The following is a 19,117-nucleotide window of genomic DNA, read 5'->3' as shown; positions in this document are numbered from 1 at the left end:
GCGGAGCCTCTTTGCACCTGTGGAAAGACAGTCCTCAGGTGAGAGATGCCGGGCTGGGAAAGAGGCCATACGGAGTCGAAGAGCCTGGGATCAGGAGACCTGAGGTGGGGGAATCTCCTGGTCTCCCTGTGATGAGCAGTCAACATCACTGCTCGCTGGGAACTGCATCATGGTATGTGCAAAACTCTCAAGAGCAGGAATTTCTCTGTGGCACACAACCCCACCTCAGTCCTTACCAGCAGCAGCAAGTCTCCATCAAGCTGCTCTTCCTGGAACAGTTGCAAGAAGTAGTACTTAAACACATAAAATACTTCAAACCACTGCATCACGGACAGGTTTTGACTTCTGTTATCATCCATCCATTTTCTGAACTGATTCATCCCGTGGAGGAGAGAAGGAGCCCATCCTGGCAAGCAGCAGGAGCAAGGCGGGATACACCCTGGAGGGGACGCCTGTCGATCGCAGGGCTTTGGACTGCAGGAGGACACTGAGGCACCGGGAGTAAACCCACAAGAACCTAGGGAGTTCAGACTCCATGCAGAGGCAGCGCCCCAGGATTCAAAGCCAGGGCACCTGCAGCAATGCCGACCACTGCGGCACGGAGCTGCTCTGTTGTTGTTATTCTCGGAGCGGCGGCCGTGCCTCCTCCTGCAGCCCAGCAGCTCTCCCGCTGCCCCTGGCCCGGTCACGCTCCGCAGCAGAGTGTGCGGCGCTGGATTTAATTTGGGCAGCCCGCTCCGGCCAGGCTTGCCGGAGCACGGAGCGTGACGGCAGTAAATTCTCTCGCTCCGATTCGGCCATATGCGCCCATCAGGGCTCTTTCACACTTCATTGGCCAGCGGCTCCGGCACCCCTGATTTATCTGCCCGCTGTGCTGCCCCTCCGCCTCCGGGAGCGCAAGAAACCGCTCTTCCCAGAGACAGAGCGGCTGCTCTCGGGCTTATTCTTGCACTTCTGCCGGCCGGCACCGGGCTTGCCTGCGCGCCGCCGGGTTGTGACCACGAAGGGCTGAGCCTTAGCACCGAGAGCTACCACACACAGCGAGGACGCCAAGCCTCAAGAGCAGAGTGCTGCCTCCCCGAGTCACACAACACGGCCTCATTCCTCACCCTCGCCTGGGCTCGCCGAGTGACGCTTTCCAAACACCGCAGTGCAGAACTGGGCAAGAAACACGGTGAACTTGAGGGCTCGCCAGCAGGCAAAACTGTTTCCTCCGCGTGCTTGTGCTGGGGGACAAGTTGTGGACTTGATTGCCCTCACAAAAGGGCTGACTCTAGGTGCATGTGCCCCTGGGTAAGAGCAGGCAACAGCACACCAGGCTAGTGTGTCAATTCAGACAGCCAGGAGAATTTACAGGCAATACTTTGTACGGTAGCTAAAAAAACACCTGCGTAAGGAACAGTTAAAACCAAAAGAAGCTGGACTGTGACCCACATTTCACACAGAACTATGTCAACTGGTATTGGGAAAATGTTCCAGTCCTGTCTCCATAGATATCTTTTTTTTTTTGAAAAGCTGCATTAAAATACCTAAACTTCCTTCAGTAAATGTATTCGTTTTCATAACATATTAAAAATATAAAAACAAAAACGATCTTTACCAGCAAAGACTTTCACTCCAACAGAAGTTATGTTCCACTAACCTGGAATAGAGCATTTGTTTCACCTGTCTTTCTGTCCCTGAACTGGGCACAAAGCTGCTGGCCGTGTGACTCAATGGAGCACAAGCTTATAAACGCATCACACTTTCATTGATCTGGGCGGTCGTAGGAGGCATGCCATTTCCCCATTCCTGTCATTCCTAGGCTATTATTTCCTAATTAGTGCCCAGAAGGGGATAGCAAGGGAAACAGAGACAGAAAACATACAATAATGGCATTCTGAGAGCATTGGAACCAAGCCCAAGTGCTGAGAAGTAAAGGGGAAATTCTTCTGGCTTACCTGGGGAGAAGGTGCGCACCTGCTGGACAGAATCTGTGAAGACAAGAGAAGAGGTCGGACAGTCAGAAGCCAAGAACAACCTCAGCACGTAAAAAGCCCCGTATTTCACTGCCCGAGTTTGGATACACGGCACAGATGTCTCTTCAGAGAGCTGTCCCATTGACCTGATGAGTCTCCAGATTTTGATACCAATGACATTCCCTCTGAGTAAACCTTTTACGGAACTACAGATAAGATGGACATGCTCTGATTGAGATTCGGCACTGCAATTTTTATTCACAAATATCTGCAATTAAAGACAGGTCAGACATCTGGCAGATGACATTTAATGTACACAAAGTACGGATTATTACATGTAGGGGAAAAAAAAATAAAGTTACTAAAAAAGAAGCCCTGTATAGTCAATCCTCATAGGCCCCTTATTTCTGGTTCATGTACTGTACATTTAGTGCGATATTTTAATCAGAAATCTCTGTCATGACAGAGGGGCCTCAGGCCAAACACAGTGCAGTAGGCGCTCAATCACCCCACAACTTCAGAGCCTCTGTAATAAAACCTCTGACAGGGAGATTTTTCAGAAGGAAAATCAGAACAGACACGCCGGTTTTCTGTTGCGTTATTTCAGAAAAGGAGAGTTATTTCTGATCGTCTTGGGGAAGCACGGCCAACAAAAAGGGTTGGTGATTTTTTTCATTTATTATAAAATAATAAAATTAATAATTGACACCTGTTGCCACATGAAGCTGGGAAACCTAAAACCACAGAGTGGGGGGAGATCAGGAGTTTCTAGTTGCTTTGCCAAGCACTTTGGAGGTGTTTATTAAGTACCATTAATAGGAACTGATTTTATTTATCTACATTCTAAATAAATATTCAATAAACAGCTAATAGTTCGCTAGTTCAAGAACCATGTGGTCTGTAACTTCATCTGTAAATTTATCTTCCTTTTGTATCTTTCTTGTCTGTGGGTGACTTGCGCTCAGATAAGCACCTCCTTATTTTCTGCTGTAGGCCATTTGTCATCTTTCCCTCAGCAGTCCCAGAGATGCAGGGGAGCAGGCATCTGCCCAGGGAAGAGCAGGTGCAAGCTCTGAAGAGATACATTGCAATGGCAAGGACTTGCAAGAAATGGAGTCCCCTGTGCACAACGCTGTTCTGAACACAAGCAACATTTGCACTTCAGAAAACATTTTACAGCACTTAAAAGGACAAAACAGAGATGAAGAAAAGCGGAATGAACGTGAAGGTTTACTAGTAACACACAGGTGAATGCTCTGCGAGTACAGGTGATGTCATCAGTGGAATATCACCAGGATCTGTATTTGAACCACTGCTGCTTTTATATTACATCAATGGACAAAATTCTGGGATAGTATTTTACAGTGGATGCCCTCGCAGATGATACGAAAAGAGGAAGATTATCAAAAAACTGTAAGAGCTGCAAAGGAAATCAAAACAATTTGAGTGACTCGAGATTAGGCAAACACCTGGCGGATGGTCTTTGAAGCAGACAAGTGCAGGGTATTACACACCGGGAACAAAAACAAAATATGTGAGATATATCAAACTCAGCTAACAGGTGGAATCTGCTTAGGAAAAAGATTTAGAGCTGGTGGTTTCAGATTTTTGGGGGGTTATTAACATTTATGGTTAAATGTCTAATTTTTATTGTTAAAATCCTAATGTGTGCACTGTTTTACAACATTTAGAATACCGTGTTTAATTTTTTGTCACTGTGAGACAGAAAAGACATAACTGCTCTGGAGTCAGGCAAGAGAAAAGCAACCTATCAAGGAATAACAGGGCACACACACACACACGCACGCACGCATGTGGGGAATTTAGAGACTGAACTTATTCCAGCCAGTATGTTTCTGCAAAGCAGGAGGAAGCCATATGGTCATGCGAGAACTCCACACACAAAGTCTGAAATCAAACCCAGGACCGAAAAACTGTGAGGCAGCCATAACATCCACCACACCACTGTGCTGACCCAACAGGGTGTCATTTTACCCAAGATCCCTGCCAGGGCCTGTTAAAATACTCCCAACTCCATTCTTTTTTTAACCATATCTATGATACCAAACAATCTGACTCCATGTTGTCTGGGGGTCTGAGAGTTCCATAACTGCTCTACCGGATCATAAAAAGGTGTCCAGTATTTCTTTACAACTCTTATTTAACGAACGGAATAGGTCTCCTTGGTGTGATTGAGGTTTGGAAATGCAGCTGCTGTGCTCCGCACTGCTATCGCCGTCTTCACTCTCCCGAATTTCTATTTTCTTCACAGAAGAATGGAATCAAAACCTTGCTGCGAGAAAACTAACAACGCAAAAATTGACCATGAAAAGCAGCGTTTAGCGCCCATCCCCTTGAGTTTAAAGGATGAGACTCTGGCTCAGCAGAGGTGAAGGCTGCTCTTTCTGTGGAGGCTCAGCTTTTGGGTAACAGTACCCTGTGTGTCAGGAAGTTCACTTCAAAACCACTGAGGAGGCGGACAGGAGGGTTAAAACTAGGCTACCAGTGGTATGAGACTCTACTTGGACATAATGAGTTGAAGGTAATTAAACTAATGAGTCACCATCAGAGGCTTTCAGGGGCAGACTCTAATGCGTCTGAAAGGAAGTGGCCATTAAAATAATTTTTTCGCTAATTAACGTCCTTATTGGTGGCTTTCTGCCTTTTAATTGAAGATCTGACTCTAAACAAACCGACGTGCTTCCCACTTGAACGAGGACAGCAAGTAATAAACAGACTCCAGAAACGTGACAGGTTTGTTTTTAATTATGCCCCTGATAAAGGCGAAAAAGAGACCTGTCTTCTCAAGACAATATTTATAGGACCAAACAAGGCAGCCTGAGAACGAAGACTGAGTGGCGACTTTTACGTAATACGATCTAGTCTCAGAGCACTCACCATTGAGTCTGCAACCACAGAGGAGAAAGATCATCCATGGTTTCAGCCATACAAGTTTTCAAGTCATGATTCAGTGTTACCACTGGGTGGATGGGAAGCCTCCTGTTCACAAACTTAGCCGCCATCTCTAGCACCTAGTTCGTGAATGAATCACCTGGCAGGTGAGTTCACCTTTGCGCTAACCTATTCTGAGTAAAATCTACAAAGACAATCTAGAGGAAATTAGCACAGATTTACATTTTTGGCTTCATCGGCCTGGCGTACTGTATACAAGAACGTGTTGCTGGTAAAAACCCGATATGTAATTTGCATTGACATGACAGGATATTTTGTTTTAAGAGAACAGCAGTGGTTCTTGTGCAAACTTGTATTATCAAAAAAAAAACTTTTCAGTCCCTGTGAGCAAAACTGTACCAGCTCATAATTACAGAAGACAGAAAGACAAAGAAGACCTATTTTGTTGTCAGATTTAGTTTTGGATTAAAATTTACATGAAGTAATCACTCTGTGCAGAGGAAGAGCAGGTAGGCTGATTTCATGCAGCAAGGAGAGCACACATGATATTGTATGACATACAGCTTACCAGCTCCTTATCTCAACCTGTCATGCAGCCCCCACTCACTGCCTTAAAAAAGAGAGAGCAGATTAGCACCCCATCACAACAGCGTTACCAGGCTGTAGCCTGAGCTCTTCAGACCTCGGACACTAAGCAAGGCTGGGTCTTGTCTGTACTTGGATGGTACTTTATGTCACGGACGTCCAAAGGGACTAACCGTGGGGAACAGGAGAGCGGAAAAAGACCCATATGCGTAGCGGCGAGATGGGAAAAAGGCCCGGGCTCATTAGTGCAAAGAGTTCAGGATTGCCGTATAGAAACCTATGCCCTCAGGGAGCGGACGTGGGGCGCCCTGGTGCTAGGCAGGTCTCAGGACATCCGAACATCAATGCTGAGCGAGGACAGAGTGCAAGACCCGGAAATATATAGCCCAAGGGAAAGAGAGGGACCGGAAGGACAGCAGACCGGAAACCAGGGACAGGACAGAGAAGGAGCGCCCTCTGGCTGCAGAGGGCGTGACACTTTAAGGACAACTAAGTTGCAGCTGCAAGCAGTATTAATTGACCAAATAGGTGGCACTCTTCTCTCTAGCCCAGAATTTCCAAGCCAATGCACCAGCATGGTGGGTGAATACATGCTGTCCTTCAGATAAGATGGTACACTGAGGTCTTGAACACCTGGTCTTTGATAAGCCAATAGCACTGCTGGTAAGACCAGGGATGTTAACCCTGGAGTCCTGGCCTCCCTCTTAATTTAACTGGTGAAGTAGATTCTCACTTCCCCATCTGCTCTCCTGGATAGAGGGGCTGCTGGTACAGGATAGTAGATGAAATGGGTCCCCTATACAGTGTAAAGTGCTTTGGGATCATTTGGGATGAAAAGCACAGTGTGAATATAAGGAATCACTAATTGCCCGGCATTGTGCAACACATGCACAAAGCACTATTCTCATGCACTGAGAAGCACTGCAGTACTTTAGTGTATATTAAACTGAAGGGCATTATAGTGTCTGGCTGCAAATGCATGGTCTTTCCAAGGTAGTGATACTGCAGTCCCCGAGTTCAAGATGGATAAAGGGTTAATACTTATTACCAATCATCACATGACTCTCACAACATGTACTGGCACTGCACTTGGCCACCACAACCACTACAGCTCAGAGCAATATCATATTAAGTCAACAAGAAGGGAGCTCCACCACTATGGAAATTGACTGGAAGGGTCAACTGATTAATATGAGAAGGTTAAACGAGCCATCATCTGCACGGCAATCCATATTTAACTTTCAATCATACGCATCATTTCAATTCTGTGCCTGCAAAAAAAAAAAAAACACTCATACGACTCTGATGCGACAATCATGGCATCAAGTTTAATTTCCCGCAGCATCAGAAAACCCCCCTGAAGCGATAGCTGTGCAGACCACTTGCACATCCACAGCTCGTTCTGTCCTGGAAACCCCCGGTGTCCAGGACTGTCACCCGGAGTCCAGCCTGCTTGGGATCTCTCAGTGCAGTTTGCTCTCTGTTGCCACTGTCCGCAGGGACGGGCTCTCCTGCTTTCTTTCATCCCCATTTACTTATCATATCTTTTTAATTACAGTGTAACGGAGAGGCACTGCGCCCCCCCCTGCCTCCATCGCCTGCCATCGGCGTCCCGTCCTCCAGCAACATTTCAAAGGCTCCTTCTAACCCCAAGGGGGTTTGCTAGACTCTTATTAACTTGTAAATTTATTCCCGTTTTCTCCTTAACATTCCACCGCCAAAACACACGGCTCATTTTTAATAAATGAGCCTGATTTACCAGGAACATCTTCGGAGCTCATCTCCTGCGCACTGAATATTCATCTCCTCAGAAAAGGAGGTACCCCTTCTCTGCGTCTTTGCAGGGCTTGTGCGACATGTTTCATGGGCAGCAAAGACGAACTATAGAGAAACCGTCCTCAGCTCAATTTCCAGGAGGCCACTAGCTGTCCGAGTCTGCTTCAACCATCTCTTTTAATCCTTCTCAACTACGGATTGATTTCCACGGAAAACCACAAATAGAGCTGGCACCACGTACTCACAGTGGTTGTTCTGCCTCAGCTGGGTTAAAGTACTTCTGAATATAAAAGCCAGGCTCCGGCAAAGAAGTATCAGAGCAGTTTGTTGCAGGCAGCAGTGTGGAGCAGCGGCCAGGAACCTGGAGGGCTCTTGGTTCAAATCCAAGCTGAGACACAGCTCCTGTACTCTTGAGCAAGGCACTTCATCCAAACTGCTCCAGTAAGATACGCAGAGATATAAATGAGCGCAAATGTAAGACTGGTTTGATAAAAGTGTCAGCCAAACTAGTAATTATTCAACGATGCCTCAAAGGACAGAGCAGTGACGTTGGGAGCCCTGCTCCTTTCCTCAGGGGCGCTTGTCAAGAACTGATCTCTGGAATTTAAAATAACCAATCAAAACAACATCTTTTAAATGCAGCAGCACTTGCACTGCTGAGAGAAGTTGGTAAGTGGCTGCAATTGAACCAATAACAAGCTTATTAAGGTCCTTAAGAACTGAGGTGGAATTTAAACCTGTAGACACATCTGCCCTGCCTCTACCAGCACAGCCCAGCAGGCTTTATCAGTCTCTCTCAATCTCCAGTACCTTTAAACACACCTCCCAGTCCTAGACCTCCTGTCCATGGGGTGACAGATGACTTGTGTTTCCACTAGGCTCTCAATGACTTCAGTGGACAAATCCTTTGCTTAATTAAGCTTCTGCAGTGTTGTTTTCAGCTCTGAAAAAGTTGCAGATATTTCACTCGGATGATACAATTTTCCGGAGAACTTGAAAATTTCCCAACAGTTTTAGTGCTGAAAACAACTGACAAAGCTCTAATCCAACAAATTACTCATTCATTAGGGAAGGAATCCAATTAAGTAATTGAGAGCTCAGCGGAACTGAAAAGTCAGAAGACACGCTGGAGTCCTGGGGATCAAGATTGGGAAACCCAAGAATACGATCTGAAGAGACCAACAGGGCAAATAATGAGTTCAATTAGGCAATTAAGATCTCAGGAGGGGCAACAGAAACGAGAAGCAGAACTGCTCCTCGGGAACAACGAGTTTCTGGTGTTCATTTCATCTGAGCTCTCCGTCAGCTGACAGAATGTACAATTTTTTGCATTTTATTTTTCTCCAAATCTTTAATCGGTGGCCAACTGAATACATCCAGGAACTCCGGTGACTGGGATCTACAGGAATCCGACTGGGATCAACAAGTCAAGGTGAACCTGCGGTGAACACAGGTGCAGGGCTGACAAGTTACACGTTAGACTGCAGGACGCACCGGTGTTCAACAGGGAAGGCGCCTATAAATGGAGATGTGGGAATGAAGAAGACTTCTAAACACCAAAGTGGGTTAGAAGACGGGCTGCACATTCGACAATTCGGCATGCATTAGTCCTGTGGCTAAATTAGAGGGAGGGAGTGCTGCCAGACCCTGTGCTATTGAAAGGCCATTGATCCTATGTTTTTCTGTCTCTCCCTGCTCCAGAGTACGATGGGACTTACAGAGCGATCTTTCCGCCAGCGCCTACACACAGTTACACAGTTCTCCCTCTCCAGCCTTCCCAGCCTGCCTTGCAGAGACACTAGTGCAAAACGTCAGACCAGCGCAAGATCTGGAGCACTTGCTCACGCAACATTAATGTGCAGGTTTTTGTTTTCTCCTTAAATACTGTCCTTCCAGTGTTCAATCTTTTAGCTTATAGACATACTATAAAAGCAGACTGGGAGGATAATCAAGTATGGACATGAAACAAGGACATTTTTTTTTGTCCAGCTCTGCAATGTACTCAGACTTATCTTCCATAAAAGTCTTGGGTCTTAAATTGCCTCTTTTGGGGTTGAATAAAGTATTTGATTTGGTTTCAACAGAACCAGGTTAATGTTACACCACACTCCGGTAAAAATGGTGAATTCTTACACTGTCACAGGTCCCTGGTTTTCTAAAAGTATCCTCTCAGTTTGGGGCCCTAATTCTGTCTCTTTTCATTTGAAGCCTGTGCTGCCTGAAGTGCAATAAACAGAAACGGCTATGCTTGTGCATCTCTAGGAGTAGGGGGAAAAAACCATTACGTCTAATGTCTTAGTGTTAAGGAAGACTTACAGTATAAGACACTCTGACTCATAACAAAAACACTTCTGTTTTAATCAGCGCTCAGAACAGCTACAGACGGCTGTTTTTATACAGCAGACCGGGGGAATGGCTGCTCTCTCTAATTCATGAAAGAACATCTCCCCCTGGACGTTTCCCACATCGAGATAGTAAATCTCAAATGAACCGAATCCAGGAGAGGGAGATTCTCTTCTTTTTCTTCACTTCATTTTCCTTCCGCAGTAACCTCTGTCGACTTGAGAGGTGGCGTCAACAGATGACTTTTTAAAGCAATCCTCTTAGGGGGGACTGTCTACAAGCGTCTCCTGCTCTGCAGAAAACTCTTTTAAAGATGGGGTAACAAGACTGCAGATGCAAAAACCTTCAATGAAGGAACAAAAAACAGAACGCCAGCGATGCACAAATGAACACTTTACCACTCAAAGACAAAGACAGGCAAGTCCAGAGGTAAGGTTTGAAAATGTTAGGAAATGTCTTCATAAGGCACCACGAGAAATAAATGAATTGTCAACAGGAATAGGTTACGATGATCATTGCTGACTGCCACGTCTTTTACAGAAGGGACTCCTTAGCAGTCCTCTACATTGCTGCATGACAGCTTTGGACCTTGTGGATGGATTAAGGTCTCTCGTCAGAAGTTTAGCCACACCAGGAGAGGGCTCTGTTCACACCGGCTTCTGCACAGTTCACTGCTCAAATCATTTCCAGACCCCTGCAAACCTCAGTGTGGAATCATGCAGCATTTATTCATCTTTATGTATTGAATCTGCAATAGATGCGCTTCTGGACTGACTTTTTGTCGCTGCGACAGACAGACCCTACCTCTCCGAGGTGGGCTCGTCACAGGCCCATCTGCACTGCACGATTTCTCACGCTCTTGTTCACGTGCGCACTAGTCCTGTTCGGACTTCAGGGACGTCCGGCTTCATAAACAGCCCTCACCCTCAATACCACCGTATATTCTCACGCACGCTCTCGGCTGGGAGACAGCACAGGAGAGGAGACCCACCGCAGCTTCACTCTCTGGGGAGAAGTGCTCTGTCAGGTGGAGCCCCCCCCCCCCCCCGGGATCCTGGCTCCCCTTCCAGGGAGGACTGCGCAGGGGTTACAAGCTCCAAGTTTGCACAGACCTCTTCCCTCTCACTGCTCTCCCTTCACCGATGCAAACACACCGACAAACGCCTCCAACATGTGGACACTCCAACACCCCCACAGCCCCTCGTCCGGCCGCCACTCTGGCAACGCAGCCGCCATCCTCCACAAACAGGAACACACACCTCAGGCTGCTTTCTACAGGATCAAGGGAGCTTTCTATCAAGTGCTGTTTCTCTTTCAGACAGGGTTTTCTTCCACGAGAGCTCAAACAGGCCGGTTCACAGCTGCAGCTGATCAAAGCCCCAGCTCCCCGCAGCTGTGATGTCCCAAACCCAAATCGACAGACAGCCTGTCGCTCACTAGTTCGGAAGAGACGCAGAATACATCTGGTATACTGCGGGCGCGACAGCGTGTGCGAATTGGATGTGGCTCATGTGTTCATGCCGTGATAACAATCAACACTGCTTCAAACCAGCACAGGGCACTGTGGAGTATTGGTCAGGGCCAGGGCTCTGGGCTGAAGTCTCACGACCCGAGTGCAGATACAGCTGTTGCACCCTAGAGCAAGGTACTTTCCTAGGATTGCCCCAATACACCCAGCTCTAAAAATGGGTACCGGCCATGCTGGGAATTTAGCCTGCAATGGACCAGTATCATCCACCAGGGGGAGTCTTATACTGTACCATCAGTCCTCCTGATGCCACAGATTCCAGCCGAAGCTCAGAGCCAAATGACACTTGTGAAGGACTGCGTACACACAAATGTGGTCAACAAAGGGTGCTATATGTTCTGAAAATAAGCTTATCTATTGGATATTATATCATGGGGTTTCCCACAGCAGGGAAGATACCCATTTAATGTATTTTTACAATGAAGTGGGCAGTTTGCCCAAAGTGGAACTGCTAATCTTACTGCAGAACTGCCACTCTCCACCCTAATTTTCTTCCACAGCAGAATTCTGTTTAGACTCCAGGAGACACAGGGGTCTTGGGCACAGCCCTAATTCAAGCCTCCCCTCTGGACCAGGCCCATGCTCTGATTTATACAGCAAAGGCAGTGGGAGGTGGGAGCAAGACAGCAAAGCCATCAATCATATGTGGCCAAGCGCACTCAGTGCTACAGCTCAGAGTCACACCGCTGGACACAGACACAGAACGAACCTGAGACCTGCACGCCTTCCACAGAGGGGTGTCTCTGTTCATTTCATGAGTGTACTTTGTTTTTAAGATTTTTTTGATGTTTCCAAATGTAATAATTGAGTCTTACCACCTGAGGCAGAAAGGAACACTAAAGTCATTATTTGTTCTGATCTCGGATCTTATCGTTCTTGAGGGAGAATTAAACCTTTTGACCTTTATAAGGCAGCTCTCCCGGCTGCGCCGGCGGGCTTATTCAAAAGAAGCTGGAAGTAAAGTCATCCTTTGAAGAGCAAAACTGTCATATGTCCTGGCCTTCGTTCTGCCCCTTGTGCCTTTGCTTTATACAAGATCTTGTTTTGAGCTGCAATAGACAGAGGTGACATTTCTGGCGAGGATCTGCTAAGTGCATACGCGCTAGCCTGGGACATGTACTGTAAGTAAGGGGTAGGATGCATTAGTACTGGAAAAAAAAAATCTGTAATGCATTCTCCACATTCGCCACAGCTGACTTTAATTACGGTTTTTCCTCCATCTGGGAACAGCACTAATCGCCGGGCCCCACTTTCCACTGTCTTGGAGAGCTCTTGACACTTGTGCATTGAGAGCTGGAGGGAACTTAGCGCAAATAGAAAGGAGCTGTTGTGTTTTACAGCAGAGAATGCAAAGCGCTGTAAGTGAGTGAGGCAGGAGACTTATAAATAACCGGGGGCAGAAGGGCCTGAATCTCATGTGATAAATTATGGAACGAGATGGCGCTGTGCTGTAGCTCCACACGTCGACACCAATGTCCCTGGTCTGCTCAAGCGCGGTACAAAGCTCTAGAGTCTGGGCAGGCTTCTGCAAAGCCTGTACACACCTTGATAGGCCCACGATTTCTGTCTGAATACACAGGTGCAAAGCATTCTGGATGCTCAAGTCAGATCATGGGGCGATAAGGAAATATAGAGGTGCATTAAACACTAGGACAAAGATGGTTTCATCTCACTGTGTGCAAGTTATAGATATAGTTTAGACGTGGTGACTGATCTTGCAGAAATATTTGGGAGCATAAACAGTATTTCAGCTTTCTTAGATAATCTTCTACTATTGGTTTAAAATTAGCAACATGCGCCAGTGATCCAGCTCCTAAGCCCTTTTTTCTCACTACGAGCCTTGTCCCCTGCACTGTCTGTAATATGGTTAGTACAGTGACCTGCACACATCATGCAAAACCTCCCCTGTGAACACTGCATTGCTGCTAGGTCCAATCTAATAGCACTACCTACCTACACAACTACAAGTAGATTTGTCGTGAACACGGTTCACTTTCTGCCCTCAGAATCGAGAAGGAGAAGACCCAAACTCTCAGGTCATGTCTTTAATTACTGGGTCTTCTTCTGTGAAGCACTGGGGCAAGGCTCAGCCATGCAAATACTGGTAATCACTTCTCTGAACTGCACAGTGGCAACCACAGACAGCCCAAAATACACATATAACCCTCCCTACTCCATTTAAATCTGTTTGTTTACTCATTGGGCCTGAACACTTTTTAATTCAATTTTTGCTTTGTGCATCACAAGGACGTGATCATTTGGGTGTCTCAGATCCCTTAGAGAAACACAACCTAGGTCTGCATACTGAACATATGCAGCTCTGTCTGTGTTGCACTCAAACAGCCCTCTGTCATGGTTTTTCTCCAGGCTGTGGATGAGTGAATTAATTTGGCATAAAACAGAGTTGCCAGTTTAGGCTGCAGTTACTAATTTTATTTTTTTTATCCCGAATGATGCGCTGCAAAATACAAACACAATAGGATCTCCAGTTTGCAAGTCTCTTACTTTTACCACCATGGAAACACCTAAAACCTTCCACACACGGTCATTTTCCAATCCAATGAAGGGAGGAATAATCAGGTTCAGGACATAATTAATCACCAGCCTGCATTTAGAACTGGCTGCACTCCACGTAATGGAATTAAATGATAAATCTATGTAAAAGCATGAGTAATAATCATGCAGGGAATGTATATGTAGCTGTATTCTAAAGTGTAATCCAGGAATAAAGATGACAGAGAGCTCTTTAAGTGTTTTTTCACTCCACTGAAGAGAGGCAGGGATCACTCACCACTGGCTGTTAAACGGTCCACACAACAGCTAAAGCATATGCCTTTTCACACAACATAAACATGGTTCTCAACCATGACAGTATCCAAACGACGGAGAGATAGCCTAATTTGCCAAATGACCCCCAACCCCAAACGGCAGGATGAGATCTCAGAGAGATCCAAGAGTCAAGGGTGCAACTGACAGGGCACACATATGGAGAGAACACGTGGCACATTTCAATATATGCTGACTAAGCAGCTAGATCTACATTAACAAAATCAGCAGTGCCAAAATGATTAACAGAGGATACGCCATTGCTGATCTTAAGCAGTATAGCTCAAACAATCATTCTAGGAAGTCCTAATCCCGACTCTGGGGATTATCAGGGTTAGTTACCTATCACCAGAATGGTTAGAAGTCACACAAGTTGCCCAGGCAACATGGAGTGCATTAGGCGAAATCATTTCATCCCATGATCCGCAGTTCTAGATCAATCCTGCCATGGTTAAAGTAACAGAACCACTTTGTTAGCAACAGTGAACTAAGTTCAAGGAAAACAGAAGCATATACAGTACATTTGGCTGATGTTTTATTAATTCTGTTTTTTAATCTTCGGAAATGCAATAACGCGGCTGTGCACTGTACAGTACTGCCTTATCTTTCGGCTCAGTACTCTGAGATGCAGAAGTGGGGCAGAGTACATTCAGCTCTCCTACCCAAAGCTCATACCAGCACTAACAACACTGGGACAGCCCGCCTCCACTCATGTCCAAATGAACTCCATCGCTTTCTAAAATTACACTCCATAAATGCCACAACAAATGAGCGATATGAAATGGGCATGCAGTGGAAAACTACATGGGTGTAGCTCTCCACTCAAAGGACTGTGTACATCGCAATGCATGCGAGCGGCAAACAGGAGTTGTAAAGGAATGTTAACACAACAACATCTCTGCCCAACGCTTACAGCACTCAATCAAATGAGCAGCCTCAGACGGGAGACTGTAGCATAGATTTATTTAATCAACGTGCGCGACTTACAATCCGCGTCCGCTGGTCGCATCGGAACAAAACTAAATCAGAATCATGCATGCACCAAGCGACGCCCCCTGACCCCACCGCTAATGTGAACCACAGTGAAACTGACAGGCCAATTATGGGATCTGCAGCCCTGCGGGAAAAGGGGACTAAACAGCTTGAGCGCCAGTCAAAAGGAAGGCAGGCTGCGTCGGTGCCTTATTGAGCGGTGTGGTTTTCGCATGTTGTTTGATGCGTAAAGCGATCGCTTAAGAAGGGGTCACGAGGGAACCCCCAATCAATGAAGCCGGCAGAGAGCCTGACATCAGAACACACTGATCTTGCTGCAGGGGATTCCTGTTTCCATTTTTAAAACCACGGCTACTGTTCCAAACACGCGTGACATAGCTGAATCAGCTGTTTCAAAACCATGCAGATGTGAAGAGATATCCCATACTGGTGGGTTTTACTCCTTTTCTTCTGAGACCTAAGCAATACTGAGCTGAGGGATTCCCACATCCAGTACGGGGAATCCGGTTTTTCATGAATCCTTATCTTAAAATACACGTCTTCTTATTAAAGAAACGCCCAGAGTGGCTCAGCCGACACAGGTACACGCTCTGAGGTAAGAGGAAGTTAGGTTCTATGATGCAATGTCACAGGTTTGAGTCTGGGTCACCTGACAAGCCAACTCACACAGGCATTCTGGGATGTGCTCCCTATGAGGAAGGGATTGGCACTGAATTATTCTTGGGAGTTTTCTGGAAAACAGCCACTTCTGCTCCTTCCTTGGCACCTGACCTGCAGGCTTGCCATGATGTCACTGAGAGATGTACTGGTCCTCCAATCAGAAACACCTCTCCTGTCAGGTGCCGGATGTCAAAGGTTTAGGAAGTGATTAGGGCCTGACAGGTCCTACAGAAACAGGAGCTGCTGCTGTGAGCCTGAGATATAAAGCTGTTCCAATAAAATTAAAAAATGTTTTGCAAACATGTGGTCTGCAAGCGAGTTCCTATGATGAGGATGGTGAAACAGCTTGCAAGACTACAGGTCCCTACATCTACAGCACACGGGAGCACACAGGGCAGCCGAATGGAGAGGGATGGAGGACCAGGGAGTAGGAGGAAGCGAGAGTGAAAGAGGCTCACAAGGGACACGAACCGTCAGAGCACGGGACGAAAAGCAAGCCCATCAATTTTCAAACAAGTTCCATTTAAAAGGATCCCCTGCCACGCACGCTCTTCACCAACGCTGCATCATTTATAACCCTTTTCCATTAGAGGAAAAAATCTGCCATGGTGACTTAAGAGTGCAGGGTGGTGAAGGAGAATTTCTGGGGCCTTGAGCTGGTTCTGTGCGTGGGCAGTGGAGAAGCAGGAGGGAAGTCTGTAGCAGGGCAGTGGGGAGCCTGTACACAGTGAATTACAATCAAGTCTGGACTAGAACGGACTCTGAACCAGTCACGCTGCAGGAAGATCCCATTTTGCAATGCACACACTTCTCAAGACACTGTTTTAGAGAATTCTCAATAGTTACTACACCACGACATTTTACAGTAAGGTCCTGCACCTGTCTATCTGCAGTGCTCTTCGCTGTACACTATCGTGCCTGCCTGTAATGGAAAGTGACCTACTTTCCCTGAAAGTACTGTAAGATTATATAATGCTATACAATGGTCCCTCTTAAGACTGTAAGTAATTCTTATAATATTATAAGAATAAACTCTACAGTATTTTTCTTACAGATAACTAAATAGCTATAAACGTTAAAGTTGAAAAAAACACATGTGCTGCAGCTTCTGTGCCAGCAGGGAGAATTTTATCAGACAGGCCTCATTGCTCTTGCCAACACGTGCATCAATTTATCTGAAAATTACCTACTTCAGTTACTTGCAGAACGCAGTTGTTCGAAGCGAGCAACTGGATTTGAAAGCATGCCTGTGGTCTCACTTCGAACGTGGAGGAACTCTCGAGTGAGCGCGTGTTCAGTTCTCAGTCACAATGGCACATGGTCTCCGACGCCCACGGCTCAGGCACGCTAAGGTGGCTACAATGGCAGCTGTCTTCTGAACCCCAGAAGTGCTGCTTCATCCAGCTAATCTGCACAGCGCAACATGTCTGTCCTAGTATTTTATCCCATTTCACTCAAGCCCATCGAAACACCCCGGGCCTTCTTCAGATACCTTTTAGTGCCGAAGTACAGTATGTCATGGCATCTGGGAGCAATTAAACCTTCTGTCTCTTAGCCAAAGAAAAAGAGGCAATTTTAAATAACCTTTGTCATTCTTGTTTTCTAAATGAAATCCTTTCAAAGCCATTGCTTTCAGCCACTAAATGATATCGATAAAGCAGTCCTTGGGCTCTCTGGAGATGAGTTAAGAGACATCTCAGGAGCCAAATGAATGCTGGCTTAGGTCTACGATGCATTTTCAAGTGGTATAAAACTCCACACAGTCTTTAGAATAGTGCCTGTGCTTATAGACTATGTGTCTTCTTACTTTTCCTTTAAATACTGTTCTACCTTAATTGAACCCTCACGAATCACTCCTATTCATTCAGTTCAGGCTAAGCGAGTTCAATTTATGCATTACATTTTTAAACTTTTATATTCATAGAATCTGTCAACACTTAGTTATCTACATTCAATGGTGGTTACCAATAACCAATACTGTTTTCGTAAAATGTTTCATTGTTGCTTGTAAAATACAGTAGTTGTTGTTGCTGTTGTTGTTGTTGTTCAAAGTATACCACCTACTTTCCCTTTGTTAAAATCAAATAAATACTGTACAAGAAAACAGAATTTAAATTGCCCACAAGAGTATACACAAAAGTATATATTCCTTGCATTATCTGGCAAGATTTCAATTCTAAATAAATTAAGCAAAGACCATTTTTTCTTTTCTATGAGGCACATAACATTTTCCTTTCTACTACAGTATGTTAATGCTGGCCAAAATACATTTTACATGTGATCTGAAACACTTCCACTGTCTACATCATCAACCCAGTCCAACAAAATCACAGCAAAAAAGGATCAAAGACCCCTCTTGCTTTGTGCGTTTCAGCAGGACAGGCAGCTTTGAAAATGTTGTCGAGCAGCATTAATAATCTGTTTTGTCCCGACAATCCTCTCAGAACATTACTTTAATCCACTTCAGCAATTCCCTAACTTCCTCTGCCTGGCAACCTCATTGCATATAACCAGTCTTGGAACGAGCTGGCACTGAGCCGTACATACAGTACTAACGACCTTGAAATGGAGCAGCACTTCTCAGTGCTAACAACCCAGACAAATCTCTTTCTTTTGCACATAAAACAGAGTTGTGCGTGCTATATGAAGCTCCTACACTGTATGGCAAAATGGGAGTTTCTCCTTCACTTGCTAAATGACTTTGGGAGCTCCATTACTCCACAGCACAGCATGGTCTGATCCACTGCTACGCTGTCAGACGGTACTGCTGCAGAGAGTTCTTAAACAAGTACTGTACTCAGCAAAGACTTTTACTGTATCGCCCTGAAGTGTTAATCCATGACTAATCACAGCATTATAAATTGAAATTTCATGATAAATATATTAAGGCAATAAATTAACAATGCACAAGGCAATCCTACAGTTCAGGGCAAATTTTAGTGTTGTATGGATTTAAAGCAGTCATCTATTGTAGTGCACGTTAAGTAGAGATATGGGCTGCCAGGTGCATGCTAGCCCAACAAACCCCCCCACCCCCCACCCCCCCAACAGGTGTTTTCGTGTTTAAACATTTTTCTCTATGATTTTTAATGCTTGCTTTGCTTCATAATGATGTGCCCCCAAACCTCTATCAGACACAAAATGCCCCTGGCAGAAAAAAAAACAACAACAGCCATTTACGTTGGCAGATCATGGTGCTAAATTACCACATATTACTACATACCTGGATTATGTCAGTAAGTGCTAAAAAAACATGATAAATATGGGTTTGAAAACACTGTTCTATTATATAATATTCTATTATAATTGCATTGTAATTATTATATTTGGGTCTAAAATAAAAAAAGCATTATGTTATAAACATATCTATAATCATTTGGGGTTTTTTCTCTTTAACTAAACATGCACCAAGACTGACACAATTCTGTCTTGTGTTTAGAAATAGGACTGGCATTCTGTAATTTAATTAGTACTGGCAACTGATATACAGATGTCAGCTGCTGTATGTATCAGTAGATCTTTACATCTTTTCCTC

General features: G+C 45.4%; 1 protein-coding gene across 2 annotated transcripts in view; it reads right to left on the bottom strand.

The window, feature by feature from the left end:
* slc12a5a (solute carrier family 12 member 5a) overlaps positions 1-19,117 on the bottom strand; it is a 174,664-nt gene that overhangs the window by 123,454 nt on the left and 32,093 nt on the right. For both annotated transcript variants that reach the window (XM_088937802.1, XM_088937803.1), the window contains exon 2: positions 1,941-1,973. In XM_088937802.1, the coding sequence (XP_088793928.1) occupies positions 1,941-1,973 (33 nt within the window). The remainder of the gene's footprint in view (positions 1-1,940; positions 1,974-19,117) is intronic.

The sequence above is a fragment of the Atractosteus spatula genome, chromosome 19 (assembly GCF_055471065.1).
Source record: "Atractosteus spatula isolate fAtrSpa1 chromosome 19, fAtrSpa1.hap1, whole genome shotgun sequence".
Classification (NCBI taxonomy): domain Eukaryota; kingdom Metazoa; phylum Chordata; class Actinopteri; order Semionotiformes; family Lepisosteidae; genus Atractosteus; species Atractosteus spatula.
This window is presented reverse-complemented; position numbering and strand designations above follow the sequence as displayed.